At 37.8% G+C, this 15,152-nt stretch overlaps 2 protein-coding genes across 3 annotated transcripts in view; one reads left to right on the top strand and one right to left on the bottom strand.

Annotated features, from left to right (window-relative positions):
• IQGAP2 (IQ motif containing GTPase activating protein 2) overlaps positions 1–15,152 on the bottom strand; it is a 391,728-nt gene that overhangs the window by 91,940 nt on the left and 284,636 nt on the right. The gene's annotated exons all lie outside the window — the stretch shown is intronic.
• On the top strand, positions 741–11,956 carry F2RL2 (coagulation factor II thrombin receptor like 2). Its single transcript, XM_020998501.2, has 2 exons — positions 741–977; positions 9,614–11,956. Exons 1-2 carry the CDS (start codon positions 887–889, stop codon positions 10,666–10,668), a joined length of 1,146 nt encoding a protein of 381 aa, XP_020854160.1. The 5' UTR covers positions 741–886; the 3' UTR covers positions 10,669–11,956.

The following is a 15,152-nucleotide window of genomic DNA, read 5'->3' as shown; positions in this document are numbered from 1 at the left end:
GCATGTAAGAATCTGAGAATTAAGATATGGCGTGGTTTTGGAAGATAGAGGGAGGAAAAAGGGGAAAAAACTAAGAAAACCTATTAGGCATTGTAAAATGGAAGAAACCCTGGATTAGAATTTAGAAATCCTGGGTTTGAGTCTTGGTTCTGCTACTTAACAGCTCTGTGACTGTAGACAAGTCCCCAGAGGCCCAGTGAAGCAGCCTCCTCCCTCCTACAATAAAACAAGGAACACTTCCTCACAGAGTTATTGCAAAGATCCTGTGGGTCAACTAAAACTTTATGAAAATGCTGCATAGTTTTTGGGGCTGAGGTTGATTATGCTAGGGAGAAAAAAAGCAAGCTTATATAGAGCTCCTAAATGAAACATATAAATAAAGCCCAGTTATTACAAAGGAATTCCAGAGTACAGTTATCTTGATTTTTATCAAATAAGCAGTACTGAAATTATGGGACTAAATAAAACTAAGAGGCCAGCCCCGTTTGTATTTTTAGCTTACTTCTATCATCATTACGTACATTTGGTCATGAATGCTTTTGTTGTTTATAAATAAAATTATAAATTCACATTTTAACCATGAATGGGGTAGAAATCACACTTACCAATAATAATTCGTATTAAACGAAAGTTAAGAGTTAAAATGGCTTTTTCTATGAGCAATTTAATATTTTCCTTGTTTGCCAGAGGCTCAGAATGAGTCATGCATATTTTACACATTCAGATGTGCTACACCCTTTTGCTGCAGAAAGCTAAGGAGAACTTCCCAGTGGTTCACAGCCCTGACCACGCTTAGAGAAAGAAGACTCCTAACACTTTATTCTCTGTTGTTAAATTATGAAATTAAGGAAAGATCTTCACCTTCCCTAAGAAGCAGAAGTATTTTATGAAGAGAATTCCAGTGATCAAAATGAAAATTCTCCTTTGGGCAACGATTCAACTTCTTTTCTTATCATCATCAACTCTGAGTCAAAGTGGTAAGTCTTTTCCTTAAATTGTGAGTTAACTTACATAAGAAGTTATAGGTCAGGTTAACAAGTTTTCCTGTACTATAAAGATTATGAGGTCTCAGTAAAAAGGCACATTTTAATCTTGAAGTATTAGACTATGATAAATAAACAAAAATACAGCTCTTATGTAATTCTCTCATATAATAAGGTCCCTGCAAGATTAAAAATGATCATATGCTATTTGACTATAGTTGGTAGTACTGAGACATGCTTTGTGACCCAATAAAAGTAAACTGGTGAATGCAATTAAATCAACTATCCTTTCTTTGTGAGGCACTTTTGGGTATCTGATAATTGGCTCTGAAAAATCCCAAAATGTGTTTTTTTAATACTAATAAAACACTGATTCTTATACCAGCTTCCTTATGGTATCTGGCATATGTTGGGGTTGCAGGAAAGTTTTACAAGGGGATTATGGTAACCAGATATTTAGTCATATGGCATATCCTTAGCTAAGCAATCTGGCTGTTAAAAGTTGTCCTTTCATAATTATATTTTTCAGTAGGAAAATTGGTCGGAAGAATTTTTTAAAAATGTTGTTAAGTACCATGAAATGACAATTATTCTTTCTATACTGCCTGCCCATTAGGATATGATAAGAATCAATGTATAATGTCATAGTTTCCTTCAAAATTAACACCTTACTAAAGACTTGTACCCAGTGACTCCTGAGCCACACGGAAGACAGGCATTGTGAATTAATTCATTTTCAAAGAAGGGTTGCTCAAATGGGGAGTTGGAATCCCTAAAGCAGCCGCAATCACACAGGTGCTGCTGATGAATCAGGAACATTTATTCTTTACATTCAGGCCTCTTTTTAGGAATAGTTTAAGCTGAAATGCTGAGTAGGACAATTAAGAATAAAAAATTTTGAATAGCTGTTTATTCTAAGAAGAGAAATCATAGTTTATACTTTAAAAAAAATTAAAAGGCAGGTGAAGTTTAAAAAAAGGAGAGAGTAATCAAAACAAAGTTAGGTAATTACTATAATTTTCATTGAAGTCTATCAATGAAATAATCTATATCATGTCTTTGAATTGGTCTCATAATCCTTTTGCTGGGATCTTTTATCAAAGGAAAACTTCTGAAACATTTTATCAATTTTCATGCTTTAGAAAGTAGATGGATTAATCTTTAAATAAAAGGTATCAAATATTGAAATGCATATATTTTACAAACCTAATTATAAAGAAGAAATATATTAGGATGATCTATACTGAACCAAATTAAATTGGATAATTTTAGGAAAGTCTTACAAAAGGGGCGGGCCAACCTATTTATGAATACCATTACTGTTTATCATGGCATGTTTTCGGGAAAGTCATCATTATGTAAGCATAAGAATTGATTTTAAATTGTGACATATACTTTTTTTTAAACATTCCTTTATCAGGGACAATATTCTAGGATTTATATTTATTTATCTATAAAATATGGCTCTAAACATTTTGCATTGTCAACTTATTATAAAGAAACACTTTGTTAAAAATCTAATGGCCTTTTTTCAATGTAGGTCTGCCCACTAACCATGAGCATTCCCAAGAGTCTGTCCTGGACACTCTTTTCTTCTCTATTTAGCTTTCATGGATTTAATTATCATCTCTCTACAAATGATTCTCCAATCTACTTATTATTAAGCCTTAGGGCTGAATTCCTTACTGACTTCCAGTATCCCATCTCCAAATGTGTTCTGGACATCTCAAATTAGATGTCACACAGACGTCTTAACCTCAACACATCTAGTTGTGTATGTATATGAATGTATATGTACATACGTGTGTGTGTATATATGGAGAGAGAGAGAGAGAGAGAGAGAAGAGAGGAGAGAGAGAGAATATGTGTGTGTATATACACATACACACACACACACACACACACACACACACACACACACACACACCTTGGACATGACCTCTATCTAGCAGGAACAAAACCATATATGAAAACTTTTCCCTTGTTTCTGTTACCATATGAATACAGTGTTTTGGAAGAGATCTAAAGTCTAATCTCGCACAAAATATAAGGCAACAAGCATTTACTGCTAAGAGCTGAGGATAAAAAAAAATTAAAAAAACAAAAAACAAAAACAAGGAACTCACAATCAAATGAAGAACTAAAATACAAACAATCATATACAAAATAAGAGACAAAGGATAAATCAGACCCTTATCATTGAGGGAACTCATATATATCCTGGAAGTCATATAAGCCTTCTGATATATATAAAGTACACAGACACACACACACACACACACACACACACACACACACACACACACACACACACACACCCCTCCTCACTTCTCTGACTTCCTTCTAATCTCAGCTAAAATCTCACATTCTACAAAAAGGTTTTCTCCGCCCTCCCCTTAGTGCTAGTGACTAGAATAAAGGCATTCAGAAGTCACATGAGATGTATTAACAAGCTGAACAATTGCTTTTCTTTGCTAAGATTTTGTGAGAAACCTAATTTATCCTGGGAGAATGCTAATCTTCAGGTGGCATGTGAGAATGGAGAAAAATCTATCAAAACAGCTAATAAGGATTAATAAGTGAAAGAGCAAAAAAACTGAGTAAGTTTACCAATTCATCTCATATACAGCTGTATTTTGGATACTACTTTGTTTATGCAGCAAATGTTTATACAGGGCCAACAAGGTGACACAGACAAGTCTTGGGACTGAAGTCAGGAAGACCTGAGTTCAAATGTGACCTCAGACACTTGCTAGCTGTGTGATCCTGGGCAAGTCACTTAACCTGTTTGCCTCAGTTTCTTCATCTGTAAAATGAGTTGGAGAAGGAAATGGCAAACCACTCTAGTATCTCTGCCAAGACCTCAAATAAGGTCACAAAGAGTAGGACATAACTGAAAAACAACTGAACACAACAGTATCTTCAGCTGCAAAATGGAACTAATAATGATAGCACCTACCTCAAAATGTCGTGAGAATGAAATGAGAAAAATCTGTAAAGCACTTAGCTCCAAAGCACACAGTAGGTAGTATGTAAATGTTAATTGTTGTTGTTATTATACATAATGAACAAGAATTTGTTAAATTAAAGCCAGATATTTATAGTATATACTTCATATAAAATGCAGGAAAGATATACTTTTTTTTTTTAATTTTTGGCAACTAATCCTTTCCCTAGAAGCTCCAGGGATGATTGAATTTCAGATCTCCCTTTTTCAAGTCATCCTCTGTACCAGGAGCTCGTAAACCTTGCTGTATCATGGACCATTTGGCAGTCAGGTTAAGTTCATGGTCGTTTCTCAGAATGATGCTTGTACACGCGTTGGAAAAACAAACATACATAGGATTACAAAGGAAACTGCATTTACATAAAAATATAATTCCTATCATCCTCCAAACTCACAGACTCTTTGAAATCTATCTCCAGATTAAGAACTCCTGCTCCAAGCGGTTCTCAAAGTGACATTCTTAAAGCCCAAGCCTGACTATGCAAATGCCTCTTTGGGGAATTTACAGCCCTTCACACTCTTAGCATCGGGCCTACAATAAGGAAGATTTGAGTTCAAGTCTGACCTCAAAACTAGCAGTGTGATCCTGAGCAAGTCACTTAACCTTGCTTCTGGCTGCCTCAGTTTCCTCATCTGCAAAATAGGAATAATAATAAAAATAATATCTACCCACCCCCCAGGGTTGTTTTGAGGATCAAATAGATATTTGTAAATGCTTAGCACAGTGTCCAGTGTTCCCTCCCATCCCACGTTCCAGGCCTACTACACATTATTCTACTTTGTGCACTCAACATTTCAGACAAACTGTACTATTTGACATTCCCTGCACCGTCCTTCTTATCTTAAGATAGCTGTCTTTCACACCCTACCTCTTCAATATCACTTCTTGACTTCCCTAGAAGTCTTCAATGTTCCCCTCCAGTATGGTCTTTTTTTTTTAAAGGCAATTGGGGTTAAGTGACTTGCCCAGGGTCACACAGCTAGTAAGTGTCAAGTGTTTGGTCTGAGGCCGGATTTGAATTCAGGTCCTCCTGACTTCAGGGCCAGTGCTCTATCTATCCACTGTGCCACCTAGCTGCCCCCAGTATGGTCTTCATAAGAGGCCCTTCCTGATTGCTCCAGTTGCCAGTAGGGGTATATGGAGTATTCAGGAAGAACCAGCAGCTCTGGTGTGAGGGCTTGCTGAGCCTTTTTCCAGGCTGCTCATCTATCTTTGGTGTCCACCTGGCATTCTACTCTCACTTGTGGTTTCAAGAAGCTATAGCACATGCAATGGCCACACTCAGTAAACCATCTCTGCAGACATGCTGAACCAGGTTGGGGGTAATCAAAGGGCATCAAACACATTGGTAAATTAGGGGAATGTCTATCCCAAATATGTGGATACTTCCCTCGAGGGAATGGGCAGAAGAGAAAAAATTGTTCCAAGGCCAGGAAGGTGGCTAGAGCAGGCTTTGTGGAGAGCCTCATCAGACACATCCTGAACACCAAGGTTATCCACTGCCTCCCGGGCCATTACCAGTCAATCTGACTTTTGTCTTGCCACTGGACTTCAATGACTCTAGAAGAGAATGAGGTGTAATTCTGCCTCACTAACATCCAATCCACATACAAGTCAAGACATCACCCTATGACATCATTGGTTCTCTTCCAAAATAAAGGACAAACAATGGTTGTTAGTAATCCACCCTCAAAGTTACTTTTTAGTCACTCAGTAAGTCTAGCAACATGCTAGGTACTGTGCTAAGTCCAGAAAATGCCAAAAAAAGGCAAAAAATATCGTTCCTGTTCTCCAGAAAGTCTAAGGGAGCAGACAACATGCAAACAATCTATGGGCACATAGTATACACACAGGGTAAATTGGAAGCAATCTCAGAAGGAAGGCATTAAGATTATGAGGATTGGGAAAAGCTTCTTGAAGGCAGAATTGTAGATGAGACCTGAAGGAAGCAATGAGGAGGAGGGAAGGAGTTCTAGGCAGGGTCGACAGCCAGTGAAAACGTCTAAACTCAGGAGACAGACCATTACGTGTGAGGAACTGCAAAGGAGGCTGAATACATTCTGTATTTACTTAGATGTGGGTATTTGGTTCAAGGAGAATAGAAACTCCATGAAGGCAGTGACTGTATAACTTTTGCAGTTGTATGTAACTCTAGCACCTAGCGCAATACCTGGAACATAGTAGGTACTTAATAAATGTTTGTTGATTCATTGCTCCCAGTGGAACTATATGCCTTTCGAGGGAAGGGATTGTCTTGGGTCTGTCTCTATGCCTAATACTGAACACAATAATTTAAATATTAATAATGTTTAAAAACTTTTGTTCACTGAATCATGCTAAAAAAAAAGGTGTTAGAGGTGATGTAGTTCAACTCTTGTTAATTATAAGATCAAATGTTTAGACAAGGAAAGGGAACTCCAAGGAGATTAAGAGACCTGTCATTATATTACCAGAGCCAAAAGTTACCCATCCCAGTACGGTCAAAACATGATGCGACTTCAAGGAATAGGAGTTTCTTAATTATGACCTCATATTTTTTATTTTAATTCTTTTTGTTTTATCAAGAATCACTTTCAACACCCTCCAAAATATCCTCTTATAAGAAAAAATGTTTAAGCAAAACCATCTGATAAAATGACTGTAACTGACAGAATATACCAATCTGTACGCATAGACCACCATCACCTCTATTGAGAGGAGATATGTTCCAACATCATCTCTCCCGAGCAAAGACTGATTATTTCATTCGATCTGTTACTCATGAGCTTGGTAACAAACAAACAAGCAAAAAAACCCTACTAACACCCCAAAGAGATATCGATACAAGCAGTCACACCCTGGGGGAGGGGCATGGGGTAGAGGCATTTTCACCTCTCCCTTTTAGGAGCCAATTTTTGGCCAGTCAGTTAGTTCATTATTCAGTCTTATTTACTTTCAATAGGAATTCTTAATTGTACTCTAAAACATGAAAGAAAATTCTTTAGTAGGTAAGGCTCACTACATTTGCCAATGTTTAAATCCTTAAGTATTGGTATATATATACCAATGCGCTAGGTGAGTAACAAAAGCGAAAATTTTCATTCCAAATCTTTCTTCTGCATTGTTAAACTATAGGAAAGATGTCAAGGGCTCAGTTCTAGCAATTCAGCTATTCTTTCTAAATGCATTCCTTCAGTGACTTTCACCACTCCAATGGCGTCCATAGCTCCAGTCCATTCCTCTTACTCAACCTCAGGTTGACTATTTCCAACTCCATACGGATTCATCTAGATACTCAGGTGGCATTATGAACTCTTCAGTGTGCGTACTTCCTCCAGGGTAGAATCCCAGTCTAGGCAATTTGTGTCAATGTCCTTCAACAAAACCTCTACAGATTATGTACCCAATGTTCTGTAAGCTTTCTCCTGGTTCTCTTCATTATCTCAATGGTACTCAGGTATAATGATAAAAATAGCTTGCATTTACAGAATGCTTTGAGTTTTGTAAAGCACTTTATACACATCTCATTCGATCCCCACGACAATCATGGGAGGTGGGTGTTATTAGATTCCCATTTTATAGATAAGGAAACTGAACCTGCAAAAAGTTACATTATTTTCAGAGGATCATACAGGTAGTGCCTGAGGTGGTAACCCAAGTATTCCTGACTCTATCCATCATAGGAATACTGTCAAACTCAAATAGAATTGGATCCTTGCAGGGATTAACCAGAGAACTACAAATTAACATTATCTATGCTGTATTGTATTTTCATTTATTTTATTAAACATTTCTCAACTAGGGCAAGCCACAAGTTTGACACTTCTGTATTACAGAATACTATCTCTTTTGTTGTCCATTGATAGGATGTTTCCTTTTCAATACTTAACAAAACTACCTCCTTTTCTAATCATATGTGTGGTCATACATATATATGTATCTATATCTATACATACATACATACATACATACATATATCTATACATACATACATATATCTATACATACATATATATATATACACACACACACATATATATATATAAATATACACACACACACACTGATACATTGTCTGGTTTATTTCAACTTTCCTACTGTGGCTAACAAATTCCATTAAGTACATTTTAAAAGAAATGGTGAAAGCAAAACATAGTTTTTATCTTTGTTTATTTCTCATCTTTTGTAGCCAAACTATATTCAAACAGTCTTGGTTCAAGAAGTCATACATTATAACTTCTTTTCTACATCCTCTGCAATCCTAGTTGATTTCTTTTCATTATGATATTGTTCAGTTTGCCACAATGGCTTCTGTTCTGGTCTAAAGCATTTAGGGTGTGGAGCATCAGAATATAAACCGTTTGTTTTTGTTTCTTGACTACAAACTATATTTTATAACAGTTTTTAGAGTGCTGTGACCATCCTTGAAGTATCAAGGCACTTAGTTTAGAGACCCTTGAAGAATTTCTCTCCTGCTTTTTCATTCTCTGCGACAGATATTGGCATACAAACTAAATTTATCTTCATGATGGACAATTTGCTTATCCTCTTTGTGAGCATCAAAAAACAAGACATCTAGGGGCAGCCTAGATGGCACAGTGGATAGAGTACCTGCCCTGGAGTCAGGAGGACCTGAGCTCAAATCTGGCCTCAGACACTTGACACTTACTAGCTTGTATGGCCCTGGGGCAAGTCACTTAACCCCATTGCTTAGCCAAAAAAAAAAAAAAGGCAAGACATTCAAATATCTTAAGAAATTATGTTTCTCAATTCCTTGGAGCAAACAAAGAATCAACTCTACCAATTCCATTATGCACACATTTCCAAGGAGAAACTATGAGTCATCCTTCTGTTTGCATGCAATATTTTTGGTGGGATGTCTTATGGTTTCATTGATACCAAGGAATATGATTCAGTGCTCACATAACAAATCACCTCACTAGGTGCTGGACGTAAGATTGCATGTGAAGAGTTCCAAGAGATGAATTTATATTGGCAAATGGTCAAAGAATTATATTATTCTTAGTACCCTCTAATCCTAGTTATACCAGTCTCATTATTTAACAATATTATCATCTCTTTAATTTCATGCACATTCTCGCCTCCTGATTAGATTATCCTCATTCCTTCTATTTATTTAAACTCTACCCACTGACATGTTAAGATACATACAATCTCAACCTCCTCTAAGAAGCTTTTCCTGACCATTCATGCCCACACTAATCTCACCATCCTCTTACCTTGAATTATTCTTAGGGATCATATTATACACTTTGGCACTTAATTGCTTAACTATTTTGAATTTCTAAATTGCACCTATTAGTTTTGTTTCTCCAACTACCACTTTAAGCTCCTTAAGTATGAGGTACATGGTCTCATATTTCATTTGTCTTTTGTGTCCTCTACACTGATGAGCATTATGTCAGATATTTAGAAGGTAGTCAACAAATACCTGTGGATTAACTGAGCCTGAACAAGCATGTCTTAAAAATAAAACAGAAAAACAGTCACAAAAACAAACCTCACAACTATCACAACTGCACAAAGTTATAGGTGATCATGCAAAAAGCTTTGTTTGCAAATCCAAAGCTATGACCTTCATAAGAAAGTACTTGCTAACTTAAATATTCTTTTCAATTATAGGTACAGATCATGACCCTGATGATGCTGGAGAATCAATCATAGATATCAAGACCTTTCGAGGTGCCCCCAAAAGTTCCTATGAAAAATTTCCTGATTTTGTTATAGAAGGGTGGACTATGGCTACTCCAACTAAAGAGAAGTGTGCTATGGATAAATCAAGTGTTGTTACCCTCCGTGTAAACAATAACACCATAGGCTATCTGACGAGCTCCCTAAGCACCAGGCTGATACCTGCCATATACATAGCGGTATTCTCAGTGGGTGTGTCAGTCAACACAGCAACCCTATGGATGCTTTACTTCCAGGCCAAGTCCATCTCAATGAACATCTTCTACATTAACTTGGCTGTGGCAGATCTCCTCTTTTGTGTCACACTTCCTTTTAAGATAGCCTACCATCTCCATGGAAATAACTGGCTCTTTGGAGAAGCCATGTGCCGTATGATCACCGCTGTCTTCTATGGCAACATGTATTGCACCACTCTGCTCCTTGCCTGCATCAGCATCAGCCGTTACCTGGCCATTGTTCACCCTTTCACCTACCGTAGGCTCCCAAAGCGCACTTACACAATGCTTGCTTGTGGCGTGGTGTGGGCCACTCTTTTCTTATATATGGTGCCACTCTTCATAACAAAGCAAGTGTATTACCTGGACCAAATTGGGATCTATACCTGTCATGATGTACATAACACCTGTGAGATGATGTCACCCTTCCATCTCTACTACTTCATCTCTCTGGCCTTTGTTGGATTTGTAATTCCACTTGCTGTCATTATCTTCTGTTACACATCCATCATCCGGACACTTAAGGCCTATGATCAGAAATGGTTCTGGTATATTAAAGTGAGTCTCCTCATCCTAGTGATTTTTGCCATCTGTTTCACACCAAGCAACATATTACTTATTACTCATCATATGAACTACTACAACAACAACATAGATGACTTATATTTTTCCTATCTCATAGCATTGTGCCTGGGCAGCTTGAACAGCTGCCTAGATCCATTCCTTTACTTCCTAATGTCAAAATCACAGATCGGTCCAGTGCCTACCTGACAATTGTAAAGACACCTTAGAGACCAGTAAGATAACATCTATGTGTATGTGATACTGAGATATTTATTTCTAAGAAGTTCTATTATACATATTCATCCTATGAGGTACAAAGATATAAATATATGTAGGCTACAGTTTCTGTATTCCACATACACACAACTCTGGCAAAAGCTAGCATTTTGTTAGACATATGCTTTCAGTATGTACCTGAAGTCCACTAGTGCAACAATGATATTTGCAGGAAAATCTATAGCCAACTTTGCATCAATAATAAAATCCATATGCATGTGAGAAGTAAAAAGATTCATTTAGTCCATGACAAAGTGAATAATTATTGGTATTGGGAAGGATCATTATAAAAGTATGTTTCTGGTGTTCCTTCAGAGGGGCTGAAGATGACAAAAAGCCCCTTCCAGTCTGTCCTACCTATACAAAATTCACCTTTTTTTTAAAAAACCCTGCATTTTCCCAATTTTCTATATGGTATTCTGAACAAATGATCTTAGCTTCTTTCAAATACAAAAAAAAAATTCTATGGAGATTAACATGGAGTCTTATATACACAGATTTCAGGAATTTCATTGCGGGAAGAAGAGAAAAATATTAGATCTGATATGATAGTGTATTTAGGTCCATAAAGTCAGGGTTTAAAAAATATTATTGGGATCAATAAAAATAATAAGGCTATAATATAGGTTAAATTAGGTATATTAGCTTAGTTAGCAAATGTTCACTCCTAGTTAGAATGACAGAATCTTAGAATTAAAAAAAAACTTCATAGATAAGCTAGTCCAATCCATACCAAAATTTTAAAAATACCCTTCAATGGTATTTCCAACAAGCTGTCATCCAAGCTTTGACAAAAGATTCCCAGTGAAAGGCAACTTTACTACATTCTACTTTGAGATCACTATAATGGTTAGGAAGTTTTCTTTTCAGAATTTTTTTTTAATGGAGAAACTATTTTTGTGAGAAAATCTCAAATAAATATTTCTTACAGATACGATATATAGCTGCAAGTTGAGCCATAAATAGTAAACCTGGGCAATGGGGAATCGATACTACGAGAAGTAAATATAAAGAGGCTAAGACAAATTTTGCAGCACTAAAGATGTTTGAAAGTAGTAAGAAACATGTAATAACATGCAATATGGATTATACAACTAAGGAGAAACTAAGTTTTGACTTGTATATATTTGTGAACCTATAAACTATTTTTACTTTAACATATGTATTTCACTAGATTTTTGTGAAGGATTTGAATAAAGATATCTACACACACAAGTCATTTACAGAAATGAAAAAAAAAAGGTAAAAGACGGCCCTTGTATAAGTAAGCTGTATAAAACTGTACGGACATTATTGGGAGGTAAGCAGCTTACACCTAGAGTCCCAGTGTACTCTGAACTTCTTTATGATAATAGAGCTGAGACTGGATTTAAACTCAGTTCAAATTCAGCATTCTGATGCAGAATGCTGATAGAACCACGGTCTCTATTATGCCACATAGTTGCCTCTATAGAAAAGTATAGTGTGTGACACCATCTTTCATTTGTATCCATATCAGGAGCAACACAGCCTGTTTTAACATTAGAATTTAGGAAGTTAGAACATAAGACCCTTCAGGGTGAGGGTTGGCTCGTTTTTACCTTTGGTTCCTCAGCGCCCAGGACAGGACCTTGTCTACAGAAGGCACTGAAGGGATGCTTACTGACTTTCGTTTTCTTTGGTGCGATGTGATTATAAAAGGCGGGGGTGGGGGTGGGGGTGCCATCTCACTACAGCACCATGTCATTGGCAGAGCCAAGCAAACCCTGCCGAGTCAGCAGGCTCAATAAATTTGATCAAGGCTGGAAGAGTAGGATGAGCAAAAGACCCAGAAGTCATGGTGAAAGAGAAAGGGATGGGTGGTAGAGAGAGTGGGGGGAAAAGACTTTAATTCAGGAAGGAATTTCACAGAATCTGAGAATCACGCAATCCTAGAACTTCAAGGATCTTGTTGTTCATTCCTGTCTGACTCTACTCGACCCCATGGACACTGTCTCTGGGGTTCTTTCTTGACAAAGATACTAGAGTGGTTTGCTATTTCCTTCTCCAGTGTGTTCCCATTTTACAGATGAGGAACTGAAGCAAATACAGGTTAAATGACTTGCCCAGGGTCACATAGCTAGTAAGTGTCCAAGGCCATATTTGAACTCAGATCTTCCTGACTCCAGGATCTTACAAAACATCTATTCTGACCCTAACATTTTACAGATTTAATTAACTAGGGTTCTCCTAAAGACATCGCTGTACTTTGTATGCTTCCTCTCTTATGTTAGTTTCTCTGGATAGCTGCTTAAGGACATAAGTAAAGCAATTTCACTGGACCATGTGCAGAAAGTAAAAAAAAAAAACCATATGGTCTGCTGGTTCCTTAGACAGGGAGGGGTGGAGTTGGAGATTAACAAAATGTCAGAGTGGGTCAGTGACAGACCAGACTTAAGTCTTCTATTGCTCAAGCCAGGACCCTATTCTCATATTCCTCTTCCCTTAGGGCCTCTAAACATTACAGTGCCCTAAATCAACCAGGCCCAACACTTTCTGACAGCCTAACAGAACCAGGCACAACCACACAGCTCTGAAGGTCTGAGATATAGTCTTGAAAATGTTTGGGGCTGGCAGAATTAGGGAAAAGGTAGGCCAGAAAAAGAGTGTTAGCCCCACCAGTGCTATCTGCCCCTTCCCCCAAACCAGCTCAGGAAGGAGATAAAGAAGCAAGCAGGAAGAGATAAGACAGAGAGAATCATTCTCTTACTGGCCTCCCTCTCTGACTTCTTTCTCTCACTGTGACTGTGGTTTTCCCAAAGTCTTAGACAGGATGCTGCTCTCAGACCCTTTCTATCCATGGGCAATGGTCCCAGAATCCCCTGGATGGAGAAAGTTTCTGCTCACTGGCGAGGCTACCACAGCAGCAAACAAAGACACTCAATATTTTGACTTGTCACTTCTCTGCTCTAACTTCCCTATCCAAATCCTAGGAAAAACAAAAATGACAAAAAGTTTTCAAATTTCTATATGCGGCTCAGAGAATCTGCTTTAGTAGAGTTCCATGGATAATTCCACAGTCAAGTACGAAATACAAGGTGGGACATATTGAACATCTTTCTCCTGCAGCCCTGGATCATTCCAGAGCAGATCCTGTATCTAGGGCCTAGGAGGTGTGGTATAGGTCAAAACAAGTCTGTGTGACCAATTGTTATTTGCTAAGAATCTTCCTCAGTTGCCTTTTGCTAGATTAAAAGACTTCACTATTTTTTTTTTTGCTTTTGGGTGAGGCAATTGGGGTTAAGTGACTTGCCTAGGGTCACACAGCTAGTAAGTTTCAGGTGTCTGAGGGCGGATTTGAACTCAAGTCTTCCTGACTCCAAGGCAGGAGCTCTATTCGCTGTGCACCTACTTGCCCCGATTCACTGTTTTTTGACACATTCTGAAGAATTCCTTAGGAAAGTATTTTATAGGACCATAGGATCATGACTAGAAAGAACTCTAGAAATTGTTAAGTCCAACCTTTTAATTCATGACACAAATAGCTTAAGTAGTTTGCCTAAGGTCAAATAACCAGTTAAGGGTGTGAGGCAAGATTTGAACTGAGGACTCCAAGTCCATGTTGCTTCAGACTGGAACTCTCTGGAAGGGTCCTGGAATCCCTGCTTCTAACAGTTCTTGGTCTCTCTGGAGTTGGGCTGATCTCAGAGAAGACTCCTCCAGCAGCTGTAAGCTAGGGAGTCTATGTGCTCTCTGCTCACCTTGCTTCAACCTCTTGTACTCCCCAAGTCTTAATGAGTAATGAACCAAGGGCATGGCATGGCAAATAACCACCCACGAGCACAGATACTGGGGTTTGAGGCTCCTTATAGTGCACCACTGACCTGGGATATTGGTACACCTGGTTCACATGCTCAAAAATTCACTAAACCCTTGAGCAACCTTTGAGGCCATGGGGAAAAAGCAAGGAAGTAATCAGACTTTGTGCAAGCTATTCCCCCTGTCCAGAATATTTCCCTTCTAAGTCATAGAACCAAACCTTGACAATCTTCCAATGACTAGCTCAAATCCTCTATTTTCTATGAATGAGAAAGCCTAAACCTGGGGTTAACATTTTTGGGTGTCACATGGCTCCTCCCTTTTTTGGCAATATGATGAAGATTATAGATCTTTTTGCAAAATAATATTTTAAAATAATTAAAGGAAATGCTAAATTTCAGTTAGAGGTTAGTGGGGAAAAAATGCTTTTTTTTTTTGCCCCATCCAATTTTATGGAATCTTTGAATTCATGGACTCCTTGGAAGTCTATAGTACTCGAGTTAAGAATCCCAGGCCTAAGCCAGTAGCTACTGTCTTTGACTTTGTAAATCAACATTACACACATTTTGGCACAGAAAAAGTATGGGGCAAATGTGAAATTTAAATTGCATATGTCTTATCTACTCACAGTGAAATGC

The sequence above is a fragment of the Phascolarctos cinereus genome, unplaced genomic scaffold (assembly GCF_003287225.1).
Source record: "Phascolarctos cinereus isolate Bilbo 61053 unplaced genomic scaffold, phaCin_HiC Scaffold_4;HRSCAF=312, whole genome shotgun sequence".
Lineage (NCBI taxonomy): Eukaryota > Metazoa > Chordata > Mammalia > Diprotodontia > Phascolarctidae > Phascolarctos > Phascolarctos cinereus.
This window is presented reverse-complemented; position numbering and strand designations above follow the sequence as displayed.